This window comes from Ursus maritimus, unplaced genomic scaffold (assembly GCF_017311325.1).
Source record: "Ursus maritimus isolate PB19 unplaced genomic scaffold, ASM1731132v1 scaffold_2, whole genome shotgun sequence".
NCBI lineage: Eukaryota > Metazoa > Chordata > Mammalia > Carnivora > Ursidae > Ursus > Ursus maritimus.
In genome coordinates, this window is record NW_024424452.1 from 103,973,333 (window position 1) to 103,987,524 (window position 14,192).

General features: G+C 53.6%; 1 protein-coding gene across 4 annotated transcripts in view; it reads left to right on the forward strand.

Moving 5' to 3' along the window:
• NFASC (neurofascin) overlaps nt 1-14,192 on the forward strand; it is a 175,868-nt gene that overhangs the window by 103,614 nt on the left and 58,062 nt on the right. For 3 of the 4 annotated variants that reach the window (XM_040636505.1, XM_040636506.1, XM_040636507.1), the window contains exons 3-6: nt 2,361-2,541; nt 9,439-9,544; nt 11,233-11,429; nt 11,868-11,990. In XM_040636505.1, the coding sequence (XP_040492439.1) occupies nt 2,361-2,541; nt 9,439-9,544; nt 11,233-11,429; nt 11,868-11,990 (607 nt within the window). Of the gene's footprint in view, nt 1-2,360; nt 2,542-8,647; nt 8,666-9,438; nt 9,545-11,232; nt 11,430-11,867; nt 11,991-14,192 lie in introns of all 4 variants that reach the window. The other variant, XM_040636508.1, reaches the window with a different exon arrangement.

The window sequence follows — 14,192 nt, forward strand, 5'->3', positions numbered from 1 at the left end:
GCCTAGGTAGGGAGGGAGTTTTTCCTCCACTAATTGGTATCCTCCGCAGTATGCCATCCAGGTCCGAAGCATGTGTTCTCCTGAGCTGCCTGCTTGCTTTCTGGAGGAAGCATGAGGTTTTAAAAAAACAAGTGATCCAAGTAGTTTATTTCATTCGGTAAGCCATTTATTTGCTCATTTTTCATCCATCCATCCCATATTTTTGAGTGCCTGCTAGTGTTTTCAGCACCATGTTAAATTCTAGGAATAAACAAGATGAGGCAACTTCCCTATGGAGCCTTCCTTTTTAAATAGGGGATACAGACGAGTGGCTTTTGGAATGAATACAATGAATACAAAGAGACAAGTGCTAGGGCACCTGGGTAGCTCAGTTGGTTAAGCATCAGACTCTTGATTTCAGCTCAGGTCATGATATCAGAGTCCTGAGTTGGAGCCCCCCGTCAGGGTCCACGCTCATCAGGGAGTCTGCTTGAGATTCTCTCTCTCTCTCTTGCTCTCTGCCCCTCCCCACCCCCCTCTTGTGAGCTCTCTCTCTCTCTCCAAAATAAATAAATAAATAAATCTTTAAAACAGAAGTGGCAAGTGACAATTGCTATAAAATGGGGAGGGGTGTACATGGTGTTGAGGAGTACAGACGAGGGACACACAAGTCATACTTGGCAAATCCTCATGACAGGGCAGATTCAAAGTGTGTTCTCGACAGAAGCTCATCGGTGCAGAAGTCACAGAGTAGGACGCATGAAGGGACCTGGCAGGTGACTGGCGTTGGCTGGAACACAGAACACGGAGGGAGGGTGATGAGAGGTGAGATTGCAGGGGGGCTGCGCTCAGGAGGACATCCGAGCCACGTCGCAGGCTTTAGCTCTCCGGCAGCTGTGAGCTCGTGAGTTTGACTGGGGAGTGGCATACTTGTATCTGCACTTTAGAGAAGGACAACTCTGGTGATGGTGGAGAATGAGTCAAAGGTAAGAGTAGAAGTGGGGAGAGCCCTCAGGAAACTCTTGCGGTCACTGTCATGAACAAAGGTGGAAGCAATGGGAAGGAAGGCAAGTGGTTGGAGTCCAGAAATACACGTGAGGCTGGGGGGCTGCTGTTCAGCCCAGCTTCCAGGAAAGAAACTGCTGCAGTCGGAATCTGAATCCTTTCCCTGGCCCCACGTCCCGGCCCAGGGAAGATGCCCCATCCTCCAGGTCTTCAGAAGGGTAACCTTGTCTCCCAGGAGCCAGCCCTGGAGCCTGCTCCTCTTGCCAACAGCCTCAGGCAGGATAGATGGGAGATGGTGGTGGGGTACAGGGAAGAGAAGAATTCTGGGGGAACCTCCTCCTGCCATCCTCTTTGACTCAGCCCCAGGGCGGAACAGCGCACGGCACCCAGTTTGAAGACTCCACGTTTCAGACCCCATGGCAGTCTTCAAGCACCATATCTCAGTGCCTTCTCTTCTTTTCTCAAGTGTGGTTAACATACAGGGTTGTATTAGTTTCAGGTGTACAATATAGTGATTCAGCAATTCTAGACATTACTCCGTGTTCATGAGGATAAGTGTACTCTTAACCCCTTAATCTGTTTCACTCATCCCCCACCCACCTCCCATAGGCCATTCTCTCTCAGGAGGTGGGAAAAAAGGCTGTCTCTTAAAGACTCATTCCAGGCCCCTTGGACAGTCATTTTTAATCAAACATGATTTGTTGTGCTTGAGAATGTGAACATTGGGCTGTCACGGTATCGCTGATTCTACCAACCCACTGGAATCCCCTTCTTCTGGGTCATAGCCTCAGCATTGCCGTTATCTCCAAAGGGACAGCATCAGGGACTGCTGTACCTTTGCGGCACAAAATATCTTCAAAAATCCATTTTTTTAAAAAAAAAGTCCTTTGAGCAACCAGCTTTCACCCGTCTAACGCCACATGACACATAGGGTTCAGAGAAGCTATGATATTGGTGTTTCTTACTGGCCCAGTGCATGGCATCCTCTAGGTGCTGGACCAGTGGGACAGTGTTTTCATGACTCTTCCGTGCAGAGTTGCCCCTCCTTCTAGAACAGTGGTTCTCAGCTGGGAGTGGTTTTGTCCTCCAGGGGACTGTTGGCAATGTCCAGAGACATTTTTGACTAGGGGCAGGAATGGGCTCTTCTGGCATCTAGTGGATAGAGGCCAGGGGTGCTGCTAAGCACCCTGCAACACCCAAGGTCATTGCTCATACAAAGAACTGTGGGTCCGAAATGTCAATAGCACAAGGTTAAGAAACCCTATTTAAGAACATCAGCCTTGAGCAAACCCTTGAGTTCTTTAGGCCCTGTAGGATTCCTAGAACAAACTGCAAGTTCTAGAAGAACTCACTTGGCATTGTATTTCTTTCCACAGCTGAGCTCTGTCCAGGAGGCCCAGTTGGAGCGGCTGGAGGCAGCAAGACCCCGCAGGCCGGGGAGCAGGGAGCGGGGCCCCATGCTGAGGATGGCCAGGCAGCAGCCGCCGCCCTGGGTCCACGCAGCCGTCCTGTTCTGCCTCCTCAGCCTCAGTGGGGCCATCGAGATTCCTATGGACCGTGAGTCCTGCTCCATCCTCTTCTTTGATTCTGCTGATTTGGGGCTGAGGAGTTGGAGGGGAGGGATGGTCAGGGGGGAGTTCAGACCAGCTTTCGGAAAGGCTGGAGCAGATTCTGGACGCAGAGCTGGGTTTCCCTTCCAAGAATGGAGGCAAGCAGGCTTGCATTTGGGAATGTGAGACGAGCTGTGTGGCACGATCTCTGAGGACTGTGGCTGAGCTGATGCTCGCACTGCCTGGAAACTGCTGCGTGGGACCGGAGGTGGCAGAGTTTGCAAGTCTGTGTGTCTGTCACTCAGGAGTTCTTCCCTCCACTCCCTTCCCATGGCCCTCTGCGGTCTTGACTTGCCCATCAGCGTGGAGCTTCCAAGGACCAACTGTAGTGGACAGTTTTTTGCCTTTCTAATATCTGAGCTGGACCCTTGGGCCGTCTTGGCTGGACTAAGTCAGGACGGGTGGCCTGGGGAGGGTTGGGAAGGGAATGATTTTGCAAAAGACTGGGGCTAGATGAAGCATGAAAATAGAGCCCCATTATAATGCCACTGTGGGAAAACCAGGCGCTCATTCTTAATGTTTGCTTTCACCTCTTCCATGGCAAAGTTGGGAAGTAAGACCCGTGTCATTCTGTGTCCCACAGTGGGGGCGTTATTTGGCCATCAGAGTCATCAAGCAGGGGGCTTCAGATGCCGATCTAGCAGCCCCATCTCTAGCAGCCATATCTGTTGTTACGTTCAGAAGGGGCCTGTGGACTGGCAGCCCCACTCCTTGGCCCCATGTTTAGATGTGTCCTGCATTTGCCACAATTCTGGCCCTTCCATCAGAATGTCTTGGCATTCCAGTGCTCTGATGTGGGCATACTACCTCTGTCGCCTGTTCCCTGCTTCCAGAAATAGATGGGACCCACATGATGCCAAGCCTGACTTGGGTTTTGTCCAGGTGACAGATGTCTGGGGAGGTTTAGAAGAGTGATACAGCCTCCAAGGAGTGCCCACCGAGCTCTTCAAAGCCAGGCCCTGGGACCTGGAGTTAGCCCAGCTTGGAGAAGAGTTGCACATACTTCAGCCCCCTCCTGCCCAACCCTACCAATAATAGCTGCCCAGAGGAGTGGCCTCTTCTGGGTAAGAGAAGACCAGCAGAGACTACAAATTGGATCCAGAAGCAAGATGGGCCAGGTCCCTGCTGCCCTCCCAATAGCCCCAAGTGTGTGTGTGTGTGTGTGTGTGTGTGTGTGTGTGTGTACGCATGTGTATGTATGTGTGTGTGTATTCAGTTGGGGGGGTATCGTGAAAGGAACTGTTCCCATGGAGACCAGCTGCACTGCTAACTCAAGGAAGAGTGTCTCATTAACAATCCCAGGCAGACAGTCTAATAAGGAGCACGATAAGGCCATGTCCCTGGAGAGGAGGGGGGTGCAGAAGAAATTGGGTTATCAAGGAAGTGGTGAAGGCTCATTTCTCTTCTGCTGCTTCTCCTCACTCATTCACCTGCCCCTTTGATCCCTGGGGTTAGTGGGGGAGGGGTTGCTCCAAGATGAACTTGTAAATAGATGGCTTTGACATCTATGTTAGGAATCTGGATTTCTAAAGACCTACTGGAGCAGTGGGCAGGTGACCCAGCAGTGGGGGTCTCCAAAGGACCGCGTGCGGGGCAGAGAGCTGCAGGTGCCCTCACCTCCCCAGCACTGTCTCCCCATCTCCTCAGTGTCTGTGAGGAGGGAGGGCCCTGGAGAGTCCCTGCTTCTGGAACTGTCTTCAAGGAAACGGAGACCCTTGCTTGCTCTGGGTCACACAGCAAACAGGTGCCGGATTCATGAATAGACCCCAGGTCTCTTGACCTCCCACCAGGTTGGCACTCGACACATCTCACGCCCACCTCTGGTAATCCCGCCTTCTTTTAGTTCTTGGAACTCACCGGGGTAGCAGCTGCCGTGCGCCCGGCCGACAGCTCAGTGTTTCAGGAGCATCTCCTGTGATTCTCACAGCGAATCCTTTGCTGACAGTTTACAAAACTGAGGTGCCATTCTCTCCAGCGCCCAAGTGGCACGGCCAGCGCATGACCACAGCCCGTCTCTGAACGAGGAGGGGAATCCTTTTGTGATACCATACCTGGTGCCCCGGCGGTGTCACAGCAGGAAACATGATGCCTTCCCGGAACAGGTGTATTTGAGGTAGCTGCAGGCACAGTGGCCTTAGCGACATCTCCAGAACGAGTCCGCTAAAGCTGAACGCAAGACAAGAGAAGGCCAGCCCTTCAGAGGGGGCCCAGTGGCCCTGGGAAGAGGGCCTCTTCAGCCAGGTTTTCCCCTCCTGCTGGGCCAAGCATGACAGGCACCCCCCCCCCCCAAGTTACCTGAGCCCATCCTTCCCGCTTACCCTGGGCTGAGGCCCAGTGGGGTGGGCTGGGGAAGATCACACATTCTTTTTCCTCCCCCCCAGAGTTACTGGGGTATTTATTGATATACAACCTATGTGAGCTTAAGGTGTCCAACCTGCTGATCTGCTGCACGTATGTATTGTGAAATGATTGCCACGTGGGTTAGTCTACCCGTCCACCCCTCCCATAATTACCTTGTGTGTAGCAGTAACTTGGAAGATCTACTCCCGAAACAACTCTCAAGTATATAATAGAGCATGTTAATTATATTTGCATGCTGTGCATTCGGCCCCCGGAACTTATCCATCTTATAGCTGGACCTTTATACCCCTTGACCAGCATCTCCCCACTTCCCCCCCCCCCCCCCCCCCCCCCCCCCCCCCCCGCCCCTGACAACCACCATTCCACTCTGTTTCCTTGAGTTTGACTTTTTTTAGACTTGACATAGAGTGAGAACATACCGGAGCTTTCTCTGACTTAACTTCACTTAGCACCATGTCCTCAAGGCCTATCCATGTTGTCACAAAAGGCCAGAGAGATACCTACTGCCCGTGTTCCCTGCCGCGTTGTTCACGATCACCCAGATGCGGGCCAAGTGAAGATCAAGCATTGGAAACATTCCCTGCGTGTTGCCTGGGAGCGGCTGAGGGGGCTCCGGCTGGAGGCTGCACTGTCGGGGGCGCCCTTCTGCTCTCCTGCCCCTTCAGGGGGCAGTATCTGTGCCTTGAAGACTCGGGCATTGCTTCTGCTCTGGGGAGTTTGGGCCCAGCAGGCTTCCTGGAACAGCCCCGGGCTGCAACACAATCCCTCATTGAAACGCTGGCCTCCAGCCCATGCTGCCCTGCCAACAGAGTCACACGCACCCACCTCCCCCCCGCACCCACCCCAAGGAGAACAACGTGACCTTTGAAGAAAGCAAAGGGTCGCCTCATCAACAAGAGTGGGTTTGCCAAAAAGTGAGTTTGCTGGCAGCTCGCCCCTCTGCCCCCCTCCCCACATCGAGGGACTTGGGCATTTTTCTCCTAGGAACCCACAGAGGAGACAATGGGGTGGGAGACACATTTCGTCCTCACTGTCATCCCAAATAGTGCTGCACGATGACCTCAACACACACACACACACACACACACACACACACACGTGCGCACACACACACACATTCACACACATTCCATCCTCCAGGGATGTGTGCCAGGGGCTGTAGATATCAGCCAGGGAAAGAGAAGAAGTGCAGGGATAAAGAAACCTTGCAGACGGGGCAGGCCTCTGCCTTACCCCCACAGAGCTCATTGGAAGATTTTCCCTCCACCGTTGAAGCCAAAAGAGCAAACTCATTTTCCACTTGACATCACCAGCAAGTTTTGTAGATGGAGAGAAGGGCAGGTGGTTTGGGGGTTGGGGGAGTGTTACAGGACTAGGTAGGTTTCTCTTGTTCCCACGCGGGCGGCCCTCACCATCATCTCCCTGTGCTGCCTTGTCTTCAGGGTTGGTTGTGTCTCTGAATTAAATTCCTTGGTGACACAATGGTGGTTGCAGATGTCGTGACCTCTTTAGGGAAGTAGACTCTTCAAGAGGGCCCTGGCCTGATTTCACTGTGGTGCTGGGGAGCATCTGGCCAGCTCTGAGAGTCTCCATTCCCCCATGACCTGCCCTCTTACTCACCTTTGTCCGGAATGTCAACGAGAAGAGCGTGCTGGGGCCCACCTGGCCAATCCACCTCTCTGGCCAAGGATAGATTTGTAAAAAGAGCTCTAGACCAGACTACAGGAGAGCTGGTCCGCATCCCAGTTCTACAGCAAATTTCCTATGTGCCCTTAACTGAGTGACTTCCCTTCTAAGAATCTGAGATTCCCTGGATAATGTCTAGGGCTCTTTCCATTGAGCCAGCACTTGATTTTTTTAAAAGAGAGGCTTAAAGGCCATGTGGGCAAAGCAGAGCCTCTGCCAGGGCAAGGACAGAGCCCTCCATGGTGTGTGGGGACCCGAGAAGAATCAACTGTGTCTTGAGATGAAGAAACCGCAGGCCTGGGCTGGTGGTCCAAAGAAATAGGTCAAGTGTCACCCCTGCTTCTCCTGAAAATGGCCTCTTCTCCCCACCTGCCCTCCATGCCCAGTTACACTGGCTTTCCAGAATTACCTTTCTCGGGCCCCTGACAGGAAAATCTTATATGGGTGAAGATGCCACTGTGGGGAGCTCCAGGGAGGATGTGTTCAGAAACCACAGATTTCTGCTTTTCCCTGGGACCATTCATTGCTTTTTTTTTTTTTTCAAGGCTGCACCCAGGCAAACGGTAAAGCAGATAAAATGACTTTTCTGTGCCCCAGCAGGTCACACGAGCCTGGCCCACTTGAAAGAATTATTCTGAACCTTTTAGTGCGTCTTACTCAAGACTCACACTTACTGACAGCATGTGCATGGCAGGGACTCCTTCCTGCCACACTCCGCCTTTCCTCCCTGATGCCTGTCTTCTATCTCTGGACTCTACTGGAACCTCTTGGTCCTGCCTTAACTCTGCCTTCTCCACGCCGCCCCCTCCCTGGGCCCCTAAGCTCCTTTTCCACATCTCACTGTGGCTGATTCAGGAAGCTTCGAGGTCACCTGAGCTCACCCGCAGCCTCTGCTTTCCCCTGAAAAAGTCAGCCCACAACACCAACCCGTCCCTGACATCAGCGCCCGCGTAGAAGAAGCCTGGCATAGGGCTTCATGCTACAACCATCAAGAAAAGGCCTCTTACAAAGTTACAGAAACACATGTTCTCTTTTCTGCAAATTGTAAACCAAGGCCTTCTCCCCCAGAAAGTTCATTGCCATCGAAAGTCTTGCTGTCTGTAATGTGGTACCCGGCCCACCAGCATCAGCACCACCTGGCGGCTTGTCAGAAATGCAGGATCTGCTCAGTCGGAGCCTGCATTCTAACCAGACCAGCCCCCCAGGTGATTCATATATTTGTCACAGTTTGAGAAGCCCACTCTCAAACCTGCTCATACCTGTACACGGGCCATGCACGTCTCAGGTGAGGGCTGGGGGAGACTTGTGCTACCTGCTTCTTTATCTTTTCCGTTAAAAGCACAGAAAGGAGTGGTGGGCTCCGCTTCATCCCTGCAGGTGTTTGGAAGAGGGATTTCCGTAGCACAATGTACTTCTGCCACGAGCAGAGCCACAGTGATTCATCGGTCCCTAGAATTTTCCATAGGGTAGGCAAGAAGGTGCTTGCATGTGTGACAGAGGGGCAGGTGCAGTGGGAGGAGTGAGGCCTGGGCCCTTGGGGATTTGCTCTGGAGCCCTGGTTTAGATCTGCTGCCGCCCAGGCTTCTTAGACCCACATCAATGGCCAGGGAGCCCGCTTTCCTCAATGGCGTCTAGAGAGGATGGGCAGCGTCTTCAGAGCTGGCCTCTTTCAAGCAGCCTTGTCACTTTTGATATTTGGACTTCCGTGGTGACGTCATTTGGTCAGAGGCTGGCCTTTCTGCTCAGCTGTGTGCTTTGAGCTCCCTGTGAAGGTGTCACCTCTTCCACAAAGCCCTCCCTGGGACTGTCCCCACCTCTGTGTGGCTGTCCCTCTGAGCCCTGCAGCCAGGAGCAGAGAGCCCAGGCGCCGTGCCCTGCCCAGGCTGGCCTCAGCGTTCCCTCTGTAGGCTGGGGCGTCAGCAACCTGGGCGAGTAGCCCGACGCGATAACCTCTAACCGATGTCTTCTTTTCTCCCCTCACAATGCTAACCCACCGGAACTAACAGCAAGCATTCAGAATGAGCGTAAGTGCCCCGGGCGCCTCTCTGCACTTGTGCTTCTGGGAGGAAGGAGGGCCGCAAGGAGGGGTGGGAGAAGACCAAGTGAGGAGATACCGGTGGGGGGGATTAGCCACCTCTCCGCCCTGCCTTGACTTCTTGACACCGGAGGCCTGGTGGTGCGGCCGCTTGCCCCACGGGCAGGGAAGCCGCTCATCCAGAACAGCCTGTTGCCGGGAACGGCAGAGGCGCAGGTGGGTACGAGGGGCCGTTGCTCCCCGTGCTCCGGGGGCCGGCACAGGAGCACCACGGGGAACGTTGGAGGTGGGGGCCAAGAGTGAGAGGAGCTGGCTCTCTGGCATGCGGACGAGACCCTGGGGACTTGAGCCTCTGAGCTCCAGCATCACCAGAGTTTGGCCATCCATTGACCCTCAGGGCTCAGAACTCCTGGCCACAGGGTTCTGGAAAGCTAGCTGCTCTGCGTTCCTTGATTCGTTCAGTAAATGTGTCTCAAGAACTCTCGTGCACTAAGCACTGTACTAAGCGTTGGGATAGAAGAATGGGTAAAACAGAAGTTTCTCGTAGGGATTCCATGAGATCTTAAAGGGATTCTTCTTATGCTCAGTCCTTGCCATAACCCCCTTTCCTGCGTCCCCGTTGAAGGAGCTGGGTCCCTGGCATGGGGCACTGCCCACCCCCTGCTTGCCTGCTTGTCACGTGGCTCCTGAAGCTCTTCCTTTCAGCCATTCCCCCAGCCAGGGCCCCAAAGCCCTGACCACCCCCCGTTTGTGCTGTTGCAGTATCCCAGCCCCCAACAATCACCAAGCAGTCAGTGAAGGACCACATCGTGGATCCCCGCGATAACATCTTGATTGAGTGTGAAGCAAAGGGGAACCCTGCCCCCAGGTGAGTGCCCTGGCAGGTAAATCCAAGCCTCCCCAACCCCCCCCACCCCTGCAAAGAGGTACTGAAACCACGCCCTGGCCCCCGAGCACAGTTGAAGCAACTGAAAATTTTAAATTATCCAGCAGACACTTCTTGGATACCTACTAGGTGGAAAGTACAATTCAGAGAACTAAGAAATTTAGTTTCCTGATGAGGAGGCTGGGGTCCAGAAGTCTTAAGTGGCTTAAGGTCACACCATGAAGCCACGACTAGATACTAAGTTTTCTGACTGTTGGTGTCACACATTCTTTCCGCTGCCTTATGTCCCCAACATCCCCCCACCGCCCATGCCTAGCTTATCGGAAGTTCCTCTTGCTATCTAACTTGAGTCTTTCATTCTGAGCGCATCTCGGCTTGTGAGCGCATCAGCATCAAACGAGGCGTCGGCAGACAGAGCTGAAGGCCTGTGGCGGGCAGGCTGAGCTAGGTGTTGCTGGCCACGCCGTCTCGTTAGAGCACCTCCCTGCCCTTCAGAGAGGGTCCCACGTCCTCATGAAGGGAAGTGAAGTGGGAGCACAGAGATAGGACGTACCTTTGCCAAGGTCACCCCGCTTGAAAGGGGGCAGAGCCTGGATTTAAACGCAGGCCTCTGATGGCACCCCGCCTGCCTGCCACCCCCTCCCAGGCCAGGTTTGTTTCTACCAAACAGAAGACACTGGAGATGTAGAGATGTTTCGTTCTTTGTCCCCCACCTTCAAAGCAGCCACAGCCTGCACCGTTCAGACCAGACATGACCGGACCCCATGCAGGGCGTCTGTTAGGAGCAACGAGGCAGGGCGGAACCTCGGGTGTATGGCAGCCTCCCTCTGCCCACCCCCCGCCCGGTTTGCATGAGCCCGAGAGCAAGCAGGGCCTCTCTCATCCAGGCTGGAAGAAGCAGGTCACCTGGGAGGGTCAGGCAGGGCATAGATGGCCTTCTGAAGTTTGGTCTTCCCACCATGGTTCCTCTGAAGGGACAGTGATTCCATGACGCTGAGCAGCCACGACTGCTCCGGCTTCTCCAAAGGTTCTGGTCTGGGCAGCTGCAGATGCATCCCCCACCCCCGGAAGCAAAAGGAGATTCTAACCTCTTCACCCCTGGGATCAGTGTTAGGAAGGCTGCTGGGTCTTTCCAAGCTGCCGCTCCTGGGCTATGGTGTGCGGCCACTGCTTTATACTCTGCACCCCCTGGGCGGGGGCACAGATAGCCTGAGCCAGAGCTAGCTGCCTAGTGTGCTTGGCTCGGTGAAATACGAATTTGGGTTTGCATTCCTAGTCGGAGGCTGGGATGCCCTGGGCGGAAGCCGCAGCTGACTCTGGATTTTATAAAACTCAAAGGCCCTGCCTGCTCCTGCAAAGAACATAATCCCCCAGTGGCTGCTTGGATGCCTCTCACTTGCAGCCGTGACTGCCTGCCTCGGCTGGGTGAAAGCACTAATGTCAGGAACCCGCCCCAGAGCTTCACCCGTGCCTGTGACCTGGGACTCTGCATTTTATCCCGCTTCCCAGCTAGTGCTGCCCCTTAGCCAGGGTGGGGACGCACTGGTATGGAGGTGTGGTTATGGAACTGGGCCAGGGACCATGGCCCTGAGGGTCTCGCCTGGAGCCCGGAGCCCAACCTGGTCCTCTCCGTTGTCCCTGCTTCTCCCCCCACCCCCCACTGTCCACAGCTTCCACTGGACTCGAAACAGCAAGTTCTTCAACATCGCCAAGGACCCCCGGGTGTCCATGAGGAGGCGGTCTGGGACCCTAGTGATCGACTTCCGCAGTGGGGGGCGGCCCGAGGACTATGAGGGGGAGTACCAGTGTTTCGCCCGCAACAAATTTGGCACGGCCCTGTCCAATAGGATCCGCCTGCAGGTGTCCAGTGAGTAGCGCGGTGGGACTGGCATGCCCTGCTCCTGGAGCCGGGGGGAGGGGAGGGGCGGGCATGGAGGGTCTTTCCAGAAGGGCCGCCCCTGCCCTTGGCCGATCGGTGCCTTGGTGCCCTGCATGTCCTGCTCACTGCTCTGCCTCTGAGCAGGGCGACACCTGGCCCTGCTCAAAAAGATTCCTTGGAAAGGAGGCTTCCAAGCCAGAGTCTTGAACTTCACCGGCACTCCGGGCACGGGAGGAGAGGAAGGAGAGAGAAGGCCTGTCTTCTCTTGCTGCACCTGGCCCAGACTCACGGACCGTCTCCGCCCGCTCCCTTGTTTTCCCATTTGCCCTTCTGCTTTTCCTCCTTGTATGCCTGCCTCTAGCTGAGCTCCTGGCTCCTTGCCCTCCATCACCCCCGCTTCATGCTCTTCTGTCTGATTCTCCCCAGAGTCCCCCCTGTGGCCCAAGGAAAACCTAGACCCTGTCGTGGTTCAAGAGGGCGCTCCCCTGACGCTGCAGTGCAACCCCCCACCCGGACTTCCGTCCCCAGTCATCTTCTGGATGAGCAGCTGTGAGTCTTGGGGGCCTGGCGTTTGATTTCTACTTTCCTCTTAGGGAGTGGGGCGGGTGTGACAAATGGGAGGGGCTTGCCCAAGGCTGGAAGACCTTGACTTGTGAGAAGCAGGTGCAAGGGGGCCACACGACTGAAAACACATCGAGAGGTGGCTCAGGCCGTTTTCCTAGCCCAGCTGCTATTAGCTGTGTGATCTTGAGCAAGTTGCTTAACATCTCTGGTCCTCAGTTGGCTCCTCTGGAAAAAAAAATAGGGCTAATACTTGTACTTATCTAATAGGATCATTGTGAGGATAAATGAGTTAATACATCCAAAGTACTGATAACAGAACCAGACACACAGTAAGTGCTGAGTAATATTGGTGATGAAGAACAGCACGAAGAAAGGAAAGAAGAGGAAGAGGAGAAACTGTCAATAAGCCAATTGACAATTTGGTCAGTTTGGATTTACTAAGTGCTGCCCTCCAAGGACAGAGAGGCCACAGGAATGAAACCTTTGATAAAGGAGCGACAGGGAGACGGGATGTTTGTAGCAGGGGCAAAGTATTGTCACTGAGAGCTTGTCCTGTTTCATTTTGGACTGAGTCATTTAACCACTCTGGATCTCAGTTTCTTCCCACGTTTTCAATCGGAGTAAGTGGGGGCGTGTTATAAAGGTGCCCAGAGCATTGCTAGCTATCTGTGTCTTCCTGGTTTCCCTCCCCCTCCTCTATACGTGCCCCCCTCCCCCTCGTCTATCCATCCATCGGTCAGTCTATAGATCTGCCTGCCTGCTTAGCATCCGTCATCCTCCATCCCTGAGTTTTTACCAGCCTGTTTCCAAAAGAGGCAGGGTAGTGAGCTGTTTTGCAGAGAGAGTATGGCTTTGTGCTCACCCCTTGTCTCGCTCTTTGTCATCCCGGTGCATGTGCGTGGGGAAGGCTGCCTGGCCACAGGCTGGAGGGTTGGTGGGTTCACTAACCGTTCAGACTTTCTCGTCCCTTGAATCACACCTGTCACCACCTTATGTCAACGCTGCCTCCTGAGCAGATCTCATGACCCTCCTCTTTCCATCATTGCTGGCATCTCCCCAGTGCAGGCCACCACCAGCTTTTCCCTAGGTGGCAGTAATCATCTGTAACTGGCCTCCCGGTCTTTCTAAAAACATAAATCTGATCATTTCATTCATATGCTCCCCGCCCTTTACTGGCTCCTCCATCACCTCGGACAAGGTCCAGACTTCTTTCCCTTCCTGATCTAGTTCCCTCTGCCTCCCTGGCCTTTCTCCTACCCCCTGCCCCGGCTGTGTGTTCTTAACCTTTAGCACCCACTGTTCCTGCTGCTTGGAAACCTCCTAGGGCCCCTGTCTCTTCTGTCCGGTGTCATGGAGCCTCCAAGGCGGAGCTCAGGGCCCCCTGGCAGGGACTCTGTGCTCCTCCTCTCAGCTCATCCCCTTCTGATCCGGGCTTCCCACTCACCACATTGCGTAGCAGTGATTTCTTCATCTACCGCCTCTTTTGGCTGCAGGCTCCTTGAGGGCAGGAACTTGTCTTACTCATCACTCTTTCATCAATCCTGGGCACAGTGCCTGGCACACAGTAGGCCTGCAGGTAATCTTTGATAATAAGTTATTTGAAGAACTGATCAGCCCATCATTGGAAAGTCAGCATCATTAACCTTGCGTTTAAAAACTGGTGACTTCATCCAAGGAAACAGTCAGAAAAACTAAGAGGCAGCCCACGGAATGGGAGAATATATTTGCAAATGACACTACAGATAAAGGACTGGTATCCATGATCTACAAAGAACTTCTCAAACTCAATACACGAGAAACAAATAAACAAATCAAAAAATGGGCAGAAGAAATGAACAGACACTTTTCCAATGAAGACATACAAATGGCTAACAGACACATGAAAAAATGTTCAAAATCATTAGCCATCAAGGAAATTCAAATCAAAACCACACTGAGATACCACCTTACGCCAGTTAGAATGGCAAAAATAGACAAGGCAAGAAACAACAATTGTTGGAGAGGATGTGGAGAAAGGGGATCCCTCCTACATTGTTGGTGGGAATGCAAATTGGTACAGCCACTCTGGAAAACCGCTGTGGAGGTCCTTACTAAAATTTAAAATTGAGCTACCTATACAGTCCAGCCATTTGCACTACTGGGTGTTTACCCCAAAGATACAGGCGTAGTGAAGAGAAGGGGCCATAT